Source organism: Prosopis cineraria, unplaced genomic scaffold, assembly GCF_029017545.1.
Source record: "Prosopis cineraria cultivar Desert tree isolate PC_DT_omini unplaced genomic scaffold, ASM2901754v1 PC1, whole genome shotgun sequence".
NCBI lineage: Eukaryota > Viridiplantae > Streptophyta > Magnoliopsida > Fabales > Fabaceae > Prosopis > Prosopis cineraria.
In genome coordinates this window covers 54,969,768-54,991,938 of record NW_026555332.1, presented here as the reverse complement: position 1 = coordinate 54,991,938, position 22,171 = coordinate 54,969,768, and the positions used below count along the sequence as shown (strand labels likewise).

Below are 22,171 nucleotides of genomic sequence, written 5' to 3'. Positions count from 1 at the left end.
AAAATTGTTAAACAGTACTTAACATTTTCGTTAGATATAGTTTATATTCACGATGTTATCAGAGATCAACCTATATATTATTATTTTCATTAACTATTGTAAAATTAACGTTTGATATTTAAGAATAAAATCTTTCTCTTTTATTAAATTTATTTGAATTAATATATATTGAGTGATTTATTTGTGTAAATTAAAATTGTTAATATTAATATAATTTAAATTTTTATAATTAATCAAATAAATAATTTATATAATATATATTAGTTTTTAAATATTAGATACAAATTTATCAATAATTTAATTTTAAAAGATAATATTTTTTATAATAATTTGCACAACTAAAATTAATTCTAAATAAATTATTTAAATATCTTTAATTCTGTTAAAATTAATTTTAAAAAAAATATCTAAATAAATTTTATTATAATATAATTAATTATTATTAAAATTTATCATTTAATTAATTATTTTTATAATCAAATGAACACTTTGACGTTCTGACTAAATTAAAATTGTATAATTTAATTTTACCTTTCTGAAAAATTTAATTGTAAGTTTAATATTCTTTCCTGAAAATATCATATTAATTACAAAAATATATATAAAAAAATTAATGTCTATTTTTTTCATTATATATCTCAACTAGTTTTTAAATTAAATGATTTAAATAAATTTTAATTTATTTAACTGACTTTTAAAAAAAATATCTAAATATAAATTACATTAAAATCACAAACATTTTTTTCAACTTCAGTTGATTTTAGCCTTAATTTTAAAATTTTTAATCTAAACACACATTATATGTTGTGGGTGAACGTTTTTTTTTTTTCCCTGATTTGTGTGTGTCATTATTGAGGAGGGGCATGCTGATGTTCCCTATATCTGGGTGAACGTGTTTTTCCCCTCGCGAATGAGCCTGTAACTTAGCATTAATACCAACACAAATGACGCGGATATCAATCATGTTAGAGGTCAACTCCTGCTCTTATTTCTGACAAGAATTTTTTATTTTCATTAGGTGGATCGATTCTTTTTACATTATACCTATTATAAAATGTTTGGGAATTAAGCAAGTCTCCCTGTTTTAAATTAAACGACTATCCTATTCAACAACACCTGATATCTTAAATTTAATTATGGTATATTTTACTTTTCAATATTTAAAAATAGTACACTGCATGTCATATTGTCAAAAAAAATAATTTTAATTATTAGTTAATCAAAAAATTATAAAAAAGAATCTTAAAAATTATAAGAATTGGGCCATCAAATTACACATAAATATCCTTTAAAAAATTAATATAAATAAGTCCTTTAAGTTATATATATATATATATATATTTCTTATCTGTGTGAAAAAAGTAAAGTATGATTTTGACCAACTATATTTTAGAATTTAATTAATATTGATTTTTTATAGGATACTTATTTACAATTTTATGAATCTTTTTTATATTTTTAAATTTATTTTTGTCATTTTTTGGTTAATTACTGATTAAACTTAGTTTTTTTAAAGGCAAGGAGCCAGTGCACTATTTTAAATATTGAAGAGTAAAGTTATATTGTATGTAAGTTTATAATAGCTGGTATTTCTGAATAAATAATTAAGATATAAAAATATTCTAAAACCCCTTTTTGGCACAGTAATGATTTTAGCTATTTATAAAGTCACTTCCTATAAATTTTATTTTTTATATTGATAGAGATATTAATTACTGATGGTGAAAGTTTATTTTTCTAACCAACGGAAATCCGTGCTTAAAATGCAGAGGAGCCGCAAGATAAAAAGTTAAAGGCAAAAAACTGGAAAATGAATCAGGGCATACAGAAAAAACACAGGTGAGATCAAAGAAACAAAGAAAGAGAAAAGGACAAAAACTCTCGAGCCATGTCCCAAATTTTGTGAATTTTCGAAATCCAGATTTACCTAAATTTTTGTCGATAAAAAAAAAAAAAACACCTACATGGATATTAAGAGAGGTGGGTCAATTGAGGTATGGAGACTTTACAATATTGTGTTTAGTTATATTGTGATTTGCATTACAGGGGTCTATAAAAGGGGCCTCCTACTTGATGCAAGAACTATTAAGGTTAAATAAGACTTGTTTGTAATTTCTACAAATTATATATTGTATATTAGCATTGATATTGACAGTTATTGATAAAGTACTTCCTCTTATTCAAAAAATAAGCATTTTCTCTTAATAACTTTGATTCAAATATAAATAGGTTTGCATGTGTAATTTTTTTATTTTAACCTTTATATTTATTATTTAGTTCATTGCATAAATTTATCTATCACTTATTATAAAGTATATTAGTAATTGAAACTACAGGTAAAAAGAAAAAAATAATACTCTCTCTATTTAAAAATGTAAAGAATTTCTAACCGAATCTCATTCTTAATAAAATAGTTACTTACTTTTAATCTAACTTTATTTGTTATATTTATCTTTATTAAACACCCTATAATAAATACAAAGTCACTATCAATAGGGGCATTGTTGAAAAAAAGACAATAATTATACTTCAAAAGATTAAAAATAATTTATATTTTTGAACATCTAACCCTTTAAAAAGTGCTTTATATTTTTGAATGGAGGGAATGTGTGTGTGTGTATATATATCTTTTCTAAAGATAATGACTTCATCAGTAATATTTAAAAATAAAAATTTGCATATTGAGAAGAGAAATTTATATAGGTATCAAGTAACATTAACTTGCCTGAACACACATACCCATACCCACACACCAGTAACTTTTTTTAACCAACCGATTAGAGAGTAAAAGAACAAATTATTCTCGAACTTTAAATTTAATATCACTATAAATTTTAAATTTATTTATTTTATAAATTATTTTTTCACTTTTTAAAAACAATATAATTTATCTATTACTATTATAAATTCTGAACTCATTTATTATGTAAATTATTTTATCATTTTTTAAAAATAATATAATTTAACCTTTACTATTAATAAAGTTAACTTTAACTATTAATTAATCAGAAAATGAGTTCAAAAATTACAGAAACAACTAAATTTTTTATTTTTTGTGTAATTTCTGAGTTATTGTTATAACTTTTTTAATCTTTTATTATAATTTTTGTGTAGCTGGGTCGTACACTTGCCTCAGAATTATTCATTATAGTAGTTTATGTCACAACTGAATTTTAACAAATAAAAATCAGTACTGATGCTTATAAGATTCCAACAGAATAAGTAAACTTGGTATAGTAAATGTTTCCATTATCTTGTATTTTTATAATTTTTTTTAAAATGATAATAAAATTTTTTGAAATATATAAATGACAATTTAATTTTTTAAAATGTCAAAATTTTCAAAAGTCCCTATAAACTTTTTTGTCATTAATAAATTTATCTAAATTATCAAATTATCTTTGTTGGAAATAAATTGTTAATTTTTTTATTACCGTTGCATTATTGTAAATACAAAAAGAAAAGTTGTAAATATTTAAATGAAACTTATGAATTATTTATTTCAAAATCAAATTATTATTTATTATATTTAAAAAATTATTATTATTTATTATTATTATTATTATTTGAATTAGAGGAAAAAAGTATTAACAGCCTGAGATTTGCAAGCTGGATTGAACCATCTTCCACTTACATGCCACAGAGCTTGAAGGCCATGGGGCCTTTTTTAACTAGTCAAAGTAATAGTAATTTCCTTGCTTCACTTCGGGTTCCCTTCCCAATACCTTATCTAAGGGGCATTATTTGCAGAGTTTGCATATATGATAATATAATGTATACACAATGTGTGGGTACGCATCGTTTTATGGTTCCACTTCCACAGTCAGGCGAGTACTTTGACCATCAAACGCTGACTGGGCACATTGGGGCGAGTCCATCTATATAACACTCAGCAATCCTCAGAAACTGTGCCTGCCGTATTATATATACCCATCTGCCTCTCATCTTCTTCCTCTTGCTCTGAACCTAAACTCGATTCTTCCCCAACCTCATATCCAATTCCCTCCCCAAGATTCTGATCTCGTCCTTGATCATTGATCAGCCGTCGCTCGCAAATGGGTCTGTTACCGACGGTGGAGAGCTGGGAGGCCGAGGTGGAGGAGTTCCGCCGCACCGTGGTGGCGTGCGCCGCCTTACACCGGAGGAAGGACGACGAGGGATTACCCAAAAGCGCTCTTCCTCTGGAAGCTGACGGCGGGGATGAAGGAACCATGGTTTGTGTCACAAGCGGCGTTTCCTATTTGGGTATGGCTCTAGCCAACCAGCTCCTGCTTCAGGGATACTCTGTTCGCATCACTGTGCATAACTCAGGTAATTTATTCACTCATCTTTTTCTTCAATTGAATTCCCTCCTGACATTAATCAGATTTCCGGTCATAAATTTCTTAATGTCGAAATCACTCTCTTTCTCTGGAGGTTTTTCTTCTTCTGGGGTTCGTTTTAAACTCATCATGTTCAAGTGTAACTGAGACTGACTGGTATCTTGATGGTACTGAACAAAAGGAATTGGAATCTGAAATAAATTTTACCGGGAGTTTGTCCGTGAAAAGAATAGGCAACGAAATGTACAAACATGTAAGTTGGGCTGTTAGGTTAGGTGTTTGTTGATGTCAAATATGGTTGAAACCGGAGATCTTGAAATCACGGAGCCAAATGAATGTGACTTGGTCGGGGCAGGTATGGGAATTGGGAAAAGAAAAAGGAACCCAAAAATGTCAACACTTAATTCCTCATCAAACTTGATGGCGGCACATTTTTCAGCATGTCAAGTTTTATAATCTTTCTCGGTTGGTTCATCCGGCCGTCCTAGTTTCTGAAGAAAATTAGGAAATTGAAAATTAGAAGGTACAAGTTGCCTTAAAATTATTTGTGAACTGGATTAAGAAAACACGCAGAGGAGGTGTCAGCAGCGTGGATGCTAATGTTTGAGTGCCGAAACATGTGGGGTTTATTACCGGTTTTTGTAGAAAGTTCTGAATAATGCATACGGGGTTGGGTAGCTGCAGCAAACTCGGAGATTGGAAGAATCTGCACGGCAACACTTGAAAATTATGCGTTCTAGGCTGCCACAGGATCCGAGCCTTTTTTTTTTTTTTTTTTGTGGGTTTCGCTCATTAGTTTTGTTCTTCTCGTTTCATCTTCCAGGGAAAAGTGTTTCCTAACACCGTGGTTAGGTTAGAGGTCATCCGATAATCATCATACTACCTGTACATATTTTTTTAATTACAAGTAAAAATATAAATTTCAGGAAAAATTAATTACATTTTTATAAATTGTGCCTCATAGACAGATAGCATCGTTAGATTAGAGGGAAAAAGTAAACATTAATTATAAAAGTATTCTAGTCCAAACATTTATGTAATTATCATGGTCAATTGATTTTCTTAAATCGGATGAGGTGTTGAAATTCTTTGATATTTAAAAAGAAAGAAACGACTTAAATATCAAAGAAAAATAGGAGGAAGTCAGCATCGCGGTTGATGGCTATTTTATCATTTATGAAATATATAAATGGATCAAGTTTGAATTGAATGCTTCAAAGATTGGGGTGTACAAATTTGAAAGAGGAGGAAGTGGCTACGTCTCCGAAACAAAGTGGCTGTACTTGTCATTGTGCGTAGTTATTGTTGTGATCAGTGAAGTGCGTGGCCCTTATTAAATTAAGGCGTCCGATAAGACTTGTCGACTACCTCCTATATAAAAAGATAAAAAATAAAGAAGCGGCGGAGATAAAGACAGGAAAGAATAATGGAAGTGAAAGGGAAAAAGTATGAAATTTATTGTTTCCTTTTTGTTTGTTTGTTTGGTAAATGAAATGAATGGGTGCAGATGACATGGAGAAATTGAGGGAGATGGAGAGGACGAGAGGAGACAACTTGCAAGTGGTGATGGCCAACCTCACCGATGTGCAGAGCCTTCGCACTGCTTTTGACGGCTGTCGTGGCGTTTTTCACACCTCCGCATTTACCGATCCTGCCGGCCTCTCTGGCTACACTGTAATTCTCTCTCTCCCTCTTCCTCACTATGACTAGTTCAATATTCTTTTTTTTTATTTTACCACCAATCATTCTCTTGTTTCCCATGTTTTCTCGTTAATTATCCATGCTTTTACCTTGTGACATACTTATGTTATAATTTATAAATATGATTTACGGTAGTCATTGATTTTAGTAAGGGGTAAATTTTGTAAAGCCAAATATCTTTTACGTGTTACGAAAATCAAATACCATTTGTGTTAATTGGATTAGTTTTATCCTAGAGAGAGTGACACGCAAAGCTTGGCTATTTCTTGGGCGAGGTGGCAAAACCATCTTCACCCATAATGCCTACCAAACCACATGCCACTAGAGTAAACGTCATGCTCCGTCCCTTCAATGCTTGATGGCATGTCCATGGTTCAATATAATATGCTGATCAGTTGCATGCGTGAGATGTGCAGAAATCCATGGCAGAGATCGAAGTTAGAGCGACTCAGAATGTGATGGAAGCATGCGCTACAACACCTTCCGTGAAGAAATGCGTCTTCACATCGTCGCTATCCGCGTGTTTATGGCAAGACAATGCCCGACCTGACGTCCCCTCTGTCATTAACCACGCCTCCTGGAGCTCTGAATCCCTCTGCATTGACAGCAAGGTAATACAACGACAACATCCTCCGTTGCCGTTGCATTTTTGTTGTAGCTAAGCTAATGCTTCTTGGTGTCTGCAAATGTGGCAGCTGTGGTATGCATTGGGGAAGACCAGGGCGGAGAAGAGGGCTTGGAAAATAGCTGCAGAACAGGGTTTGCAGCTCGCTACCATCTGCCCCGCACTCATCACGGGCCCTGAATTTTGCCGCAGAAATCCAACCGCAACAATTGCTTATCTCAAAGGTACCTCCACTGACCACACCCTCTGTTGTTCGTGCACTTCTCTTGATTACATTAATAGAAGCTGATTCTTCACAATTCCCCAATGCTGCAGGAGCCCAAGAAATGTATTCCCATGGATTGCTGGCTACTGTGGACGTGGTCAAAGTAGCGGAAGCTCATGTGTGCGTTTACAAGGCAATGGACGGGACCGCGTCCGGCAGATACGTTTGCTTTGACAGAGTGATTGATAGCCCACGTGAGGCAGAGAAGCTAGCCAAGCAGACTGGCATGCCAGTCGACAAGATATGCGGCAATCAAACGCCCGCTCACCCCTACAGGATTGCCCTCTCAAATCAGAAACTCTGCAGGCTCATGTCTAGGCCACTCACGTGCTACAGCCAGTATTAGATGATAATGATACTCTGTCACCCCTGTTTTATTTGTTCGTCACGCCTCTGTAGAAAACGGGGGGAGTCCTGGATGAGCCTTGCTGCTCGTGTTCCTCGGGTGTAATATTTAATTTATTTATAATTCATGGTAGTCATTCAATTTTGCTTTATGATCTCACCTTTTCTTTTGGCCTATTTGATCCCCTTAGGTGAGACATAACTGATTCAACAACATGAGCAACACCTAGGGATGTTTCTTAGAAGGAATCAATTCACATCGCTATAATTCTGCATCAGAGAATCAATTCACTTTACGTCAATTTAAAGATTCGGCATGAAATCTATTCAAGCAGGTTCAATCACAATGGCACTTGAGACTTTTTTCCCAAATGAGAATGAACACGCCATCTTTTTTTTCGACCTGCAAAAACGCGCCATATCAGCTAACATCGCGCGCTGTTTACGGCCATTCAATCAAGAAATTGTGGGGTCAAAATTAAACCTCAGATACAACTTATTTTGACGACTTAACTTCTTGCCTCCATTATTATTATGGCGTCTTGCTAATTTGAAACGCATCATTCCAACTCTAGTTGATGCGTTAGATGTATTGAAATGAACATTAAGAGTGAATATGTCCATTGATTTTTCTCAATTCTCACCTCTCTTTATAACCAGCTTCAAGCATACTTCCCTACTAAACTGCCTTAAAAACAGGGAAGCCACCGATGACCAAACATGCTGCTGCAACTTGACTACACTCGGCGCCAGTGGAGGCCCAGGATCCAGGTCGCCTAGGTGAATTCAGGAGTTTTCATAAAAAATACTCTATCCATCCTCACAAATTATAAAATACTTTTAAAAAAATTAAACATTTCAAAATATAAAACACTTTAATAAAAATAAAATTTCATTAATAATAATTTTTAATATTACTTTTTTCATATATTCTACTCCTTTAATATTATTTCATCACTAGAGTATTAAACAAAGAACATTTTTAAAAGTTTATATTTCTATTTTAAAAAAATAAAGTTATAAAGTATATTCAATGAACTTTATTAATATGTAAAAATTCATTTAAAAATATATTATAATTTAAAACAGAAAGAATATTAAACAATAACACAGCATTATGGAGTTATGATTCCTGCAAATCAATCTGAACACCTAATTTGGGCTAAGCAATCCGCCAACCTACCATATTGCATTGAGGGGGTAAAATCTAAACTCCAGAGATCAATGTTCATTTAAGATATAATTTTGTAAAAACTGTATTCCATGACAATTATACATAGACAACCAATAAAGAATCATTTTCTTTAAACTCGTCAGTTCGGAAGAGGTCAACAACTCAGAACTGATAATATACATCTCCATTGCCCATGAAGCCTGCAAATCTAAGCACGCATGTTTAAAAACGTCTGTACTAAATCAAAACAGGATATAAAAGCATAGACGAGGCCTCAGAGATCTTGGTGGAAAAGAATCATCAGATGGTTGCGGCCCATCAAGAGTAGCAAATATTTTCTAACATCATCGGCCGAACAAGTCACTAATCCAAAAGGCGCATAAAATACCAGAGAGATATTGAAACAAAGAAAACAAGGCGAATGAATAAGCATATGATGTTTGACCCCAAAAAAAAAATATGCATATGATGCTGTCAGAAGTAGCTGGTTGCGATATCATGTATTAACAATATCAATGGGAATCCGTCTGATTTTTTTCATCATTCAACACCATATGATACCGTGTCCATGAGGAATATAAAAACGTGAAAGAAAAAATTCAAAGTATTGGAAAATGCGTGAACAAAGACAACATATAAAATTGTTTGTGCCCAAACATAGAAAAGCCCTAAACCTAGTTGAAACATCATGTGCCAAGAAAATCAACGACAATCCATCACACTTTTTTCTGAGTCTTGAACACGTCATCAACCAATGCGATAACTTATATTCAAATTAAGGGACTGTGTATGACAACTTATTCAACAATTGAACAGAAAAGATTGTGTCTACCTTGTCACCGAAAAACCCTATTGAGAAGAAAAAAGGTTCTCGGAGCTTAAGGCAGCCAACATATATATAATCATATACATGCGCAAAATAAATTCAATATAGCCTAACGATAGATTCCTCGGTCCCAAAGCATGGCCAAAGAATTGCAATATTAGGCGAAGTCCTGTTATTTGAGAAAGGAATTAGATAAAAACAGAGAAACACGATGGCGGAAGGACGGATATAAATAAGGCTCAGAGAGTTGCTATCGGTGCTCAAAGAAGAGTCTTTTATTCTGAAAAAGACTCAACTCATACAAGAGGTGTCAGAATTAAGCAATGTTCATCTTCGCCCGCTTCAGAATAAGTCACAAAACAATACAGAACCAATTTAGATCGAGGGGAATCGAAGGGGTATACCAGCGATTTGAGGCAAGGGGAGGAATTTGGAGAGAGAACGAGAAATAAATCAAAGAATCAAACCTTTAAATAGGCTAACCGTGCTAGGGTTTGAGAAGCGATCGCGATCGCCCTATAGAGGCGGGTGCTCGGGGATGAATTTGTATTAGGGTTTTGAGGGCGCCGTGAGGCAACCTATAACATTTACCGATGGGCTTTTTCGTGCGTGGTTACTGGGCCTGGTCCGTGTACCTCCCTAGTTGGTGACGGTGAACACTAGAAATGGCAATGATTCTACCAAAAACCAAAAAACTGACCACAATTCCACCTTCTAGGTCATACTTGATTATTTTAGCCCAAATGCGACGAAAATCAACGAGGGGGGGAATTAAATTCCAAAATGTCAAACTGCACCAGGGCCCTTAAGTTAAGTGTTTGATTCAAAGAAAAAGAAGGGAGAGGGGGGAAGGGGAGGTTAGGTGAGGGAAGGAGAGGAGATATGATTTAAAAATTTTTATTTAGTTGAAAAGGAGGGGAGGTATTTTAATAATTTTTATTTGATTTTGGAGGGAAGGGAAGGTGATTATTAATTGTCAAATATACCTTTACTTATATATATGCTATTTAAGTACACTTTTTAGTTTTTAAATTTTTATAAAATACGTTCCTAGAGCCATGGTGAAGATCGTGGCCCAAATATAGCATTTTTTTCAAATAAATAAATTTTAAAAGAACACTTGATTACATTAACATAATTTAAAAAAAAAACATTATAGTCTAGGACATTGTAATTATGGAACATGCTAAGGCAAAATTTGATAACATATAAAGTATATAGTTAATTTTATAAAATATAAAAAATATCAAAATTACATACTAACAAAAGTCATTACAATATTCTCCTATAAGTAATTCCATAAGATATAAAAAATATTCAAGATATCAAAATCACATGTTAAGCATAACAATGTTCTTTATAGTGCCATATAATAATAGAAAAGGTGCTTGAAATGAAATAAAGGGACATTCAAATGTCTTTAATGATCTCTAATAACAATTCCTTGCGTGCATTAATGGAGCATTCTACAAATGTTTTTAGTTGGTCAACATCACCCATGAGAACTCTATAAATTTTAGTAATATTGATTGATAAAAAGCCACAATCCTTAACCATATTCCAAATTTCTTCTCTAGACAATTGTGGGAGCTTTTTAAAGTTTTTTTTCACTACTTGATTTCCTTCTCTAATAGCTTCCACAACATCTATCATGACCCCTTTAATATTAGCTAAGTTAGAGTCTTTATCGTTTTTGGAACCCATCCTTTGCTTCTTTTTACTAGAACTACTAGTAGCTCCAAATGAGTTATTTTGATCAACATTATTATCAAGAGCTTCGACATAATCTGTTACCACCTCTTTTTTGGTAGCAATATTTTTCATGTTACCTATTGTTTCATTTAAGTTGTCTTCATTGATTTGGTGGCAATGTTTTCACATATCATTAGTAGTTTAAGATCCTTCCCTCATTGCTTTATCATTTCCACACAAAATGATCGTCTTTTCATAGTTGGAAAAAAGAGTATGTCTCCAACTAAAATGATAAGTTTCAAACAAAATTCACTATTAAGTAGGAGAAAATGAGGTAGATTTACATAAATTTGAGTTTTTTTTTTAAATATCTTCACATAAAACATTAGATGAACTAACCTCAATAAGTGCACCCAAACTTGATATTCTGCACCCCATAAATGTGTTGATGGGCACTTAATCTGCCTTTAAAAATCTCATAAATTTTAGATAAATTTCTCTTTAAAGTTTTCCATCGATTCTTTATCCTCTCTTTATCAAAAGGAATGTTAAATTTAGCAATTAACTCTTTCACAATGAAATCATATGCAGCAGTGGTGAATGTTCCATTTACTTTATTGCTAATATCATGTTGATATAAAAAAGTATCAACAAATGCATCATCCATCACTCGTGTCCAATTCAAGTATTGCTTATTGTTATTTTCTTTTGGAGGCATGCTAGAAGGTTCATAAATAGTTAAATGTGAGCATACATTACATGATAAATAATTAGAAAACATTAAATAAAATATCATGGTTCAAACTAATTATAATGCATTAAATAATAATATATTCAAATAACAATACATGAAACAATTGAAATGGTTATTGAAGTAAAAGCATTAAAGTTCAACCCAAATGATTGTTATTAATTTGATAATCTATCCACATTTTATTTGTTATAGTATCTTTAATAAGCTCTTCCAGAATGGCCTCTTTATTGGTGCTACGTTGATCACGATTATTTGAGTTAGGCTCAAATTGAGTTACAAGTTTAGCACTTACTTGTCTTATGATATTTTCATTGGGGTCTACGTCCATCGAGTAGTTATGAAGAATGCACCATACCCTAATGATAGTTGTATGAGCTTTCACCCCATAATTAGGCTTTCCTAAATTGGCTAAAATTTTAAATTTTTTTTTCAAAACACCAAGAGCTATTTTAATTGCATTACGTAATGAAGCATGGCACAAATTGAACAACTCCTTATAATTTTGAGGTGGATTTATTTTTGAACATTCTTTCAAACGATAATAAACTCCTCTATAAGGTATAATGAATTCACTTGTTAGCATAAAATCAACATCTACAAGGTAGTATTTACCTTCAGGTATTTTGAGCTTGTTTTCTCGTGTCAATACATCTTTCACAATCCTAGAGTCAGATGTGGTGCCTTCCTATCCAATGAGCACATATGTGAATTTAAAAAAAAATGTGCATGTTGCTGAAACATATTGTGTCAAGAATTCTTTCCTACTACGATATCGAGGTGCATCTTTAACTAATACTTTCACACATACATGTATTCCATTTGTGGCACCAACACAATCATTAAAAAAAGGGGTAAAACTTGTCACATTTACAAATTCCAAGAGGGACTGCTAAATCATCAGGTTGTATGATAAAAATGTCTCCATGTATTGAGAATTATAAAAGTCAGATCTAGCAGTTTATTGGAGTTTGAATTACAAATGAATTCATACCTCAAATTTCATAACTACATAGATTTACACCCTAAATTAAATCCCAATCAATAGAGTATAGGATACATAATTTGCTTTTCAAATTCAAATTTGTTTTTAAATGCTTGCATTGCAACAATTACATCACAATAATTATTGCAAATTCTCCATGACTCTATTATTAATATTTAGGGAAAAATTATAAAAGGCATTTTGGATAAAAATACAAGGTTTAAAGGCTATTTTTGCTTGAAGAGTCACTAGGCATCTTGAATTTAATTAAAAGTCAATTATATCTCTTAACATTAAGAATTTAATATTTCATCACCTTAATGTTAAAAAATTATTTGTGGGCCCATGATTTGTTGAATAGGCCTTTTTTAATTTTTTATAATGAAATATTGTGAAAAATGGGTCCCACATTTTTTCTCCTATTTTTACAATTCTAAATCATTTTATCATCCACACTTTCTCTCCTCACCAATTCCTCCTTCTCCCCTCTCTTGACTCATCCAACTATCTCTCCCCTGCTCTTTGTTTTTTTACTATCCCTCTCCCTCCCCCCTCTATCCTCTCGCCTGTCCAACGATATTAATGTTAGAAGAGATTGACAAGGAAATTAATGATGATGTTGGGAATAATAGGACGTGGATTATGTGCAGTGCCAATGGTTAAATAGATGGAAAGTGGGCTCATTATATCTATTATTTTTATCTAATAGTTGGGAAGAAAGGTGTAACTAGAAAGCTTTGTTATCTGCAAAATACTCAAACCTTTTCTATAATGAAAAATTATTTCATAATGTATATTTTAAATATTCTTAAAAGTTCGTTCCCATTCTACCTTTTTAAAATTTTTCATAATTTTTTAAGATTTAAATAATAAAGTAAGTTTTTTGTTGTTAAAAAATTCATTAGGTAGTATAGGTACGATCCTTACAAAATATTTTTTTATTTTTTTTATAATTTTTTAATGTTTAAATTGAGAAGTAAGGTTTTTATGTTAGGAAAATAGTCAATATTATTAATAAAATTTAAAAGTAAATATATACGAGACATTAAGGAAGAGGTGCGTGTAGAGGAATGATTTTCAATTTCATTAGGTAGAATAGGAACTTCTGAACATTTAAAATATAATAAATTTAATTTTTTAATAACTTTTTAGAATTAAAATTGTGAAGTAATTTTTTATTATAGAAAAAGTTTTAAGTGTTTTGCAAATAACAAAGCTTTCCATGTACCTCTTTCTTCCCAACCATTAGACGAAATGAATGGATATGATAAGTCCACTTCCCATCTACTTTACCATTGGCACGATGCATGATCCACATCCGAGAATAATATTTTATGTGTAATTAATATATGATCCACGTGTCAGCTTGGAAAAAGAGAGAGAGAGAGAGCGGGGAGGATAGAGATGAGAGATAAGTATAAATTGAACACCCTCACAACCAACAATATTAACTTTGTCAAGATCCAAATAAAATTGCGTAAATGTTAGACGCAAAATCTATCACCTTGGACTTCAAACTTTTATAAATTTTATGAACCATTATGGAGAAATGACATCGTCCCCTCAAGTATTTGTTAAAATTTACAAATAAAAGAACACTATTTTTAATCCTCATATTTTGTTTGGATTTTAATATAAATTTTTTTACTTTCTTTTATCTATAATATTGGTCACTATATTTTTAAAAGAACGTTAATGTGATGTAGACAGTGTTAATAATAATGACATATCAAATAATATCATTAATTTTGTATTTATATGTTAAAGTGATGCTAATATAAAATTATTTAATAAGCAAAAATAAAAAAAGCTTATATTAGATGAAATAAAAAGGTTTACTTGAACTTTTTAAATTATCAGTAAAAAATACAAATTTCATGTAACTTTTTTTTTTTAAAAATTGCTTATTAAAAATTCCTGTTAATATTAGTTTGTATGTGAGCACAAAATTAACGATATTAATTAACATATTAATATTATTAATACTATTTATATCACGTTAACATCTTTTTAAAAATATAAGAATTAATATTATAAATAAAAAAATATAGAGACTTAAACAAAGAATATATATCAAAATCGAGCAAAATGCACTAGTTAAAAATACTGTTTTTCCTTTCCAAATCCACTTGTTTTAACGAAAACGTGTAATTAATATATGAATCTGAGTCAAGGGTTGCTGGTCGCCCTTCTGTGTCATGCGCTACAAAACGGCCAACCAAGAAGGCAAGAACCAACCTTTTTTTCCCTGCCGAAAGTCTGATTAAATTAAACCTGTGACGTTAATCATGAAAAAGCCTTGGAACTTCCACTTTCCAATTACCCGAATCTCTCTACTGAACAAAACAAATCACACCCCTTATCCTAATCTGATTCTAATCTTCGTCCTCTTGTCCGATCCATGAACCGAAATCCTGAACCCACTCCATATGATCTGTCAACTAATAAGAGCAAAGCGCATGCGTATAAATTATGGCATAAATCAGTTCAATCGGCATAACAAACCAAAAGATCGAAGCTCTCCATGTAAGAGAGGCGATTAACACAGTACAGTACAGTGATAATTTTAGACCTGCAACTTGATTCCTGGCCTCTGGTAGTGGCGGTACCCTGTGAAAAGAAATGAAAGCACAGGGGTGGCTGCACGTGCACACTGCCTCTCACGTGCCTGGTTGCTCAGGTTGCAAGAAAAGAAATCAAACATGTTCAGAGGGAGTGGAAAAAGAGCCATGGAGAATAGCAACATTTCCCCATGTTCCCTCTCATCGGGACTCGTCAACGGACACATCTTCGCGTTCTCTGAGCTTTGATTAAATATCAAAAAAAGGGGGCCGGCTATTAATTTACCATTAACACACCTTTATGGATTACCATAAAATAGTTTACAAGAAGCGGAAAGAGAGAGAGAGAGAGATTCTTCCCGGGGGGAAGGGAATACTAAATAATCTCGGGGTTATTTCAGATGGGTGTTCTTCATCAGATCGAGTTTGTGCTTGCACTTGCAGTCCCACAAATACTAAGCGATTACTCTCAGAACCAACACTGCGGTCTTGCTCTGAATTCCTCCATCTACACACCCTCTTCTTCTTTCTCCGAGGTAATTCTCTTAAACTCTTCTGGGTTCTCATACTCAAGTTTTTTAGTCAATGATGCATGTCCTGCATTTCATTCGTGTCAGGCTCTGAGCTTCAATGAAGCACAAATTTATTAGGTCCTTGGTTCGCACTATTTGGAATCTGTTTCTTCCAAATCCCGCATTAAGATTTGGATCTACGCCCCTACAATTTCCTGCATTCTCTGCAGAAAAATGCCGATGCAGAGATCCATGACTTTAAACCTTAAGAAATAAGCCCATAGTTATCTCAGCATTTGGATTTGATAGTTCGGTAAATTAATAGGATGTGAAGCAGGTTTAACTCGCAATAATACACGCTTCGTGCATGCTAGTTCAAAGCAAACAAGGCACAAAGACAATTAGCGGAAATGATGGATCTAGATAGTGCTAAATTTAGGGAAGGTACAAGACATGTTTTGGCACCTCAAAACACTTTTACATGCTTGTTCTTGACGAGTGATCGGGCAAATAATGTGGCTTACCTTGAATAGGACAGGGATTATGCCATGTGTGAGAGAGCACAGTAAGAAACCATGTCCTTTAAGGCAGGCCACGAGGGTAGGTGTTAGTGGTTGATGCAGATCCCACTGCATGCAAATAGTGCCATAGGATGCGAGGATAGTGCCACCATAATGCCAATGCCATTATTCTCAGACTCAATTATGTGCTTTTGGGGAAACACGGCCAGCTCTTTCTTCTTACATGCATGCCTTGGGTACTAAAGGTGGGGAAAAGTCAGTGTAGCAACTCTGCCATCTATGGCTGAGAATTAAATGTGCCTTTGGAAATATTGTGAGATGGGAAATTTAACCCCAGTTAGGCAGTACTAGTGCCAAATTATTTAGGAACTTTGGCAGATGAGTAGATCCATATTCTCCTCCTTTTCTTGTCTTCTTTTGCCTTTTTACTGGTGCATTTCCTGGAGAATGAGCTCGTTGGTTTATATATATTTTTAAAACTTAATTCAACGAAGATTGTCGAATTAATAATGTTCAACTTATATCCGATTCAATTTTGTCCCGAGCACATCAGGAAGGGTCTCGTCCCGACTCGAAAATAATTGAAATAGGATTTTATAAAACGGGACAAGATAAAAAAGAGTTTGGGATGAGACATGAAATTGCTTTCGAGATATCTTGTCTCGTCCCTAATATTATATATATATATATTATCTTTTTATTTAAAAATTAAATAAATTAAATGAATTAATTATATTAATATAATTTATATTTATATTAATTATATCAATTATAGTTTCAATACATGTAATTTTTATTTAAAATTAATAGTTTTTTATATTAATAATTTTAATGACATAGAGTAAGCAGTATAGGATAATATCTTTCTTCATAATATATTAATTATATTAATAAAATTTATTCTTATGCATATCTATTTAATAACTTTTATTTTTATCGTATTTCTTACTTTGTTTTTAAAAGAGTAATTAGTTTAGCATATCTTAACTAAAGAAGAAGAATAATGATTTGATGTTGTGCCTGACTTGTATGTTATTGTTGCTTTTATAACTTAAAGATCACTTATAATTGTTATCATAATATATTATGCATTTGTAGTTGTGATTGATGTAATTCAATAATTGACTTTAAATTTTTGTAATTTATGTACTCATGTTTTGATTTTGAACTTAATAAATTATTTAATTTAAAATTTTAATGAATGTTATTATTCAGATCTATTAATTAATAATATTTTTAAAAATTTAATAACTAATAGAGCACACTGTCATTATATAATTCATGTAGCCAATTTTATTTAGTTTGATAAAAATTGTTGTTGTTAATTATCTAGAACTTGCTCTCACATCATCTAATCTATCGGCGTCTCAATTTTATTTTTATTTCTTCGACAACTTTTGAAACAGTACACCATATGGGACAAAAAAATCAGTCTCTATATTTTTCAGGATGAGACATATGACATGAGTGTTTTGGTCTTATCTCGTAGACATCCCTATTTTGAGCTATGGTTCTCTTGATTTCTTTTCCCCTTCAAATGAATGCCATGTTAGTATGCTGAGATGCCTTGTGGAGTGGTGATTGAGTTACTTGATTCTTTTATTTTTTTATTCATAGGAGGGTACCGGTGCTAATTGGCTTTGGTCAAAGCAGATCTTGTAGGATTAATGATTTTAATCTAGAATACGTGAAGTTCACACAACCACATGTTGGTCTGAGGTAGATGCTTTGGTGACAGTTATTTACTAGTTTTTTAATCATGTTGGACCAGCTACCACTGTTGATTTCCTCTATGTTTCTCGCATATAAAATAATCCCACGTGAGTCCAGTGTCGTTTTGCCAATTACAGGCTCTGTCATGTTTAGAAAAACCACCCTTAAAATTATGAACTTACAATTTTTCTAATCGTGCAAGCAGACTCTCTCTCAACCCTTCAGATTCCCATATTAAAAAAGTCTTTGCCTTTAGTTTTTGGGGAATTCGATCATGTCACAAATAGTGGAAGTTATCCATAACAAAGTTTGAAGTAGCAACAGTAGCCATGAGAGGATGAACTCGAAAGGAATGCTAAATAACAAGAGCCCGGCCAGTACAGGGACAGAGCACTACACTGGGTACAAGATGTCAAGTGACCATTCTGTTTTGCCAAATCACAGCTTGAAATGAAACTCGATCATTTTCACAAAAGCTTTGGCTCTATTCTCTCTGTGTCTCGTCGTCCTCACTTGCCATTTCCAAGCTCTTTTCATTTTGAGGCGATAACACGTTACCTCTCTGGGTCACTCATACCTGATTCTTCACTACATCTTCGTTCTTACCATCATACCCCTCTCCCTTCTTTCGCATCGCCCTTGTACTCGCAGGGCATTGATGTCTTGTCCCTTCAGTTAATTACATTTCCTTGTTTCTATGCACAATGAGTTTTAGGTCAACTTCCACAGTCATGGGTTTACCCACTAAGCACGTGAACGGTGTGAAATATAAGCAGCTGTAAAGTCATATTCACGGTATCAGTATTGATATCATGATTTCAAAAACGTTACGTGTTTATTCATGATTACTTAAAAACTATCATTATTTTTTATAATTGATAGTTCTGTTTGGGACAGTTAATTTTTGCAAAATAGGCAATATAATAAAGAAAAATACTTAGATAGATCGGTTGTATTATGTCGTTTATGGTCTATCCAATAAAAATATGACATTTAGATGATATTAAATATAAATTGATTATGATATTAATGATAATAAAGAGCAAAAAGGCAAAAAATTAAATGTGTATTCTGTTACAAAAACAAACTCAGTTTATAAAATATCACACGATATTTTATTTAAATTACTTAGAGTATTTTAATTGGACAGATCATAAATAACTTAATACATTTAATCTATCTAAGTATTTTTCTATAATAAGAGCTTGGGTTACCATAACGTTATAATTTATAATTAATATTTTTTTAAGTATCTTTGGTCTAACTTTATGGTTGAAACATTAAATATTATACACTTAGAATTATTATCACCTACCGTATTTTTTTTAAAGCAGTAATACATGTCAAGGGTACGGTGTCTAATCTTAAGTGTGTCGTGCTCGACGGACGATGAGCAGTGTAAGAGTTCATGTTTGGTTAGGATAAGCCTATATTTCACCTTAATCCTAAAGAAAATCAATTTCCATTGTCTTAAAAAGATAATCCTTCAAAATTGAGGATCAATGATAATAGAATGAACAAAGGATGTATATAATCAAAATACAAAGTTATTATAATTATTGCATTTTAATTATAGCAACGACATCAATAAACCTCATCTTATTATATAAATTGCATGGCACTAATTATAAGTGTGCCAAAAATTATAATGTAAAATATTTAATCTCAACATCAAATTTATTAATTTTTTCAAATATTAATTAAAACAACTAATGATTTTTACATCTGAATTTGCTTTAGCATTTAAAACATTTACTCCCTCACCTCGTAATTCCAAAGGATTTGGTAAAGAATTCTAAGTCTATAGCACCTAGGAACAGAAATGGTCAAAGAGCTGGTCAAGTCAAGGCAGATACAATGCTGTTTTGTTTTGTTTTTTTTTAGCCGAAGAGACAATGCTGTTAACTGTGAAGTATCAATCCACTCAACGTCAATGGGTAAATCAGTAAGAAGAGCACTAACCCGTCGCTGATCTTTTCGTGCTGTCCATTGAGGTGGGGAGTATAGCGCGTGAATGTAACTCTCTCTATCAAGAACATGATTCCGTTTTTTTTTTATTTCTTTGTTTTTTTTTTGTTGGGGCCTTCTCGAATCAATGTACTGCACTAACTGCAGTGCTGTTAATGGTTTTACCGAGATTAAAATGCATGGAAAATCAAATTCTTCTTGTCTGCAATACGTATAAATGGGACTATGGGAGGGTCTGTACCAGAGTATGAGTCGTGAGTTGAAGTAGCTAATTTCTTCGTTTTCATTTTGCGGCAGGTCTCTGGATTCAAACGAAACTGTTCCCGGAAATCACATGGAAGATAAGCGTCCTCGATTATCGTGTAAAGAACCGTCACGGGAGCCCTCTCCGGCCAGGCGGATCAAGGGCAGGTTCGCCGTCGACGACAGCGGAGATCTGATAGAGTGCTCCAGCAAGTATTGCCGGACATGCACCGCCGGGATGATAGCCGACTGCGTGGCACTCTGCTGCTGCCCCTGCGCGGTGCTCCACTGCTTCGCTCTGGCCTTCGTGAAAGCTCCGTGGATGGCGGGAAGGAGGTGCCTGGGTCTCGGGAAGAAGAAGAAGAAGAAAACGAAGAGGATAGAAGACGACGTCGTGTTGGAGAGGAACCCCAGGGAAGCGAATACGAGGAGGGGCTGGGTAGAAGAGGGCGCGCTAGAAGTCGTTTCTAGTGAAATGGCCTTTGATGCCGAGGAGGTCTGGAAAGAAATGTACGAGATAGGGCATTTTGGTTTCTTTCACAGGAATTCCAATTGAACCCACCATGTTTCAGCTGTTAACCCAGAACCATTGAAAATAAAAATGCAAATTGAAAAATAAAAGGAGTAGCATTTATAATTTATCGCCGGCGGTGAAGGTAATTCCTCGTTCGCCGAGCAAAACAAGATCGTCTCTTCAATCTCTGTCTCCCCACTAATCTTGACGATCATTTGGAGATCTCTGTCTTCATTCCTCGGACCTCCCTGACCTGCGCAGATGTTTCACGCCGGATTACGATCCTATTCAAATGTCAACAAATGTAATTTGCTCTGTGGTAAATGTAGGTTTTGAATTCATTGGAGTGGAATTAGAATTAGTTATTAAACAAGACTGGACATGATAAGCACATGCATTATTGGGGAAGGTACGTGCATGATAAGACGGAAAGGAAAAGGGTCAGCACTCAGCAGCAGTAGCAGCGTGAAAACGAAGAAGAAAAGACATGGCCACGAGAGTTGTACCGTATTTGGAAGAGGCTATGGTTGTAGAGGGTAGGGCAGTGGCGAGAAAGCAAAATCAGATGACCCACGTGTGAGTGTGGAGTCAAGGAGGCGTCATGTCAAACTGATGCAACATGCCGCGCCCTCGCCCAATAACCCATCTTAGTTGGCCCTCCGTGGTTTCCAATTTCCATTACTCCCTCCCTCATGGCCTGCCCAAAAAGCCCTTACATGGGTTGGGCTCTCAACAGATTTCAGCCCACTGTTGAGTGATTGATGATAACAAGTTTTTAGTGCCAGTGTAATTACCGTTTGAAAGATCCTTGATGATGGAGTTGAGATTTGAATCTCAACCAGTTAAGGTCAAAACAAAAATCTCTATCAGTCAAGGGATGCGTTTTGAGGTCATAATAACGTTGTATACACGAGTATTTGTAATCGTACTAGTTTCTGAATGTTTTAAATTTTATGGAAAGTTCGTTATTGGTACTAAATTTTTTTTTAAAAAAAGTAATAGTAATGATAACACGCAACTAGTTGCTCAGGAATGCTCCCACGTGGCAACTGTAGATGCAGGTAAAATAATCTTCTTTTAAAAAATGAAGTGACTTAATTTTAGTAATAAAAGTTCAATAGGCGGGAAGTCCGAAAATAAAAAATAAAAAAGACACTATTAATTGAGATTGACTAAATTTATAAATTAATGTGATTTGTTCTGTAAATAATTATCCTCTAAGTTTGCGATGAATCATCTTTCAAAATTTGGTTCTGACAAGCGAGAAAGTGTGCAACATATTGTAGGTTGTTTGGGTCTCCTAAACATATTATCACGATTCGATCCTTGAGTCATGTGCATTAAAAAAAATTTGTTAGGAGAGCTTAGCCTTTTAAATAGGATCTTAGTACTTCAAGGGATTAATCTTCCGTACTCGCCCTAGCAGTAAAAATTAAAAAAAAAAAACCCTAAG

The 22,171-nt window shown here is 33.3% G+C and overlaps 2 protein-coding genes, 1 long non-coding RNA gene and 3 other non-coding genes across 8 annotated transcripts; 2 read left to right on the top strand and 4 right to left on the bottom strand.

The window, feature by feature from the left end:
- Positions 1 to 3,903: 3,903 nt before the first annotated feature.
- LOC129313510 (cinnamoyl-CoA reductase-like SNL6) lies at positions 3,904 to 7,410 on the top strand. The gene is made up of 5 exons (XM_054956699.1): positions 3,904 to 4,311; positions 5,830 to 5,996; positions 6,440 to 6,634; positions 6,719 to 6,872; positions 6,964 to 7,410. Exons 1-5 carry the CDS (start codon positions 4,056 to 4,058, stop codon positions 7,257 to 7,259), a joined length of 1,068 nt encoding a protein of 355 aa, XP_054812674.1. The 5' UTR covers positions 3,904 to 4,055; the 3' UTR covers positions 7,260 to 7,410.
- Positions 7,263 to 9,837, bottom strand: LOC129313517 (uncharacterized). The gene is made up of 2 exons (XR_008593989.1): positions 7,903 to 9,837; positions 7,263 to 7,661 (listed from the first exon to the last, which is right to left on the bottom strand). It is a non-coding gene; the product is annotated as an uncharacterized LOC129313517 (long non-coding RNA).
- On the bottom strand, positions 8,703 to 8,785 carry LOC129296656 (small nucleolar RNA SNORD24). The gene has a single exon (XR_008589857.1). It is a non-coding gene; the product is annotated as a small nucleolar RNA SNORD24 (small nucleolar RNA).
- Positions 8,902 to 8,982, bottom strand: LOC129296962 (small nucleolar RNA R12). The gene has a single exon (XR_008590066.1). It is a non-coding gene; the product is annotated as a small nucleolar RNA R12 (small nucleolar RNA).
- LOC129297025 (small nucleolar RNA snoR1) lies at positions 9,495 to 9,596 on the bottom strand. Its single transcript, XR_008590092.1, has one exon. It is a non-coding gene; the product is annotated as a small nucleolar RNA snoR1 (small nucleolar RNA).
- A 5,474-nt stretch (positions 9,838 to 15,311) lies between the features above and the next one.
- Positions 15,312 to 20,888, top strand: LOC129312166 (uncharacterized). Of its 3 annotated transcripts, none has more exons than XM_054954795.1 (2): positions 15,312 to 15,783; positions 20,259 to 20,888. In XM_054954795.1, exon 2 carries the CDS (start codon positions 20,296 to 20,298, stop codon positions 20,758 to 20,760), a length of 465 nt encoding a protein of 154 aa, XP_054810770.1. In that variant the 5' UTR covers positions 15,312 to 15,783; positions 20,259 to 20,295; the 3' UTR covers positions 20,761 to 20,888. The 3 variants fall into 3 exon arrangements, with proteins under 3 accessions (XP_054810770.1, XP_054810762.1, XP_054810777.1); XM_054954787.1 differs by lacking the exon at positions 15,312 to 15,783 and adding an exon at positions 19,259 to 20,009; XM_054954802.1 differs by lacking the exon at positions 15,312 to 15,783 and adding an exon at positions 19,260 to 19,987.
- Positions 20,889 to 22,171: the final 1,283 nt, after the last annotated feature.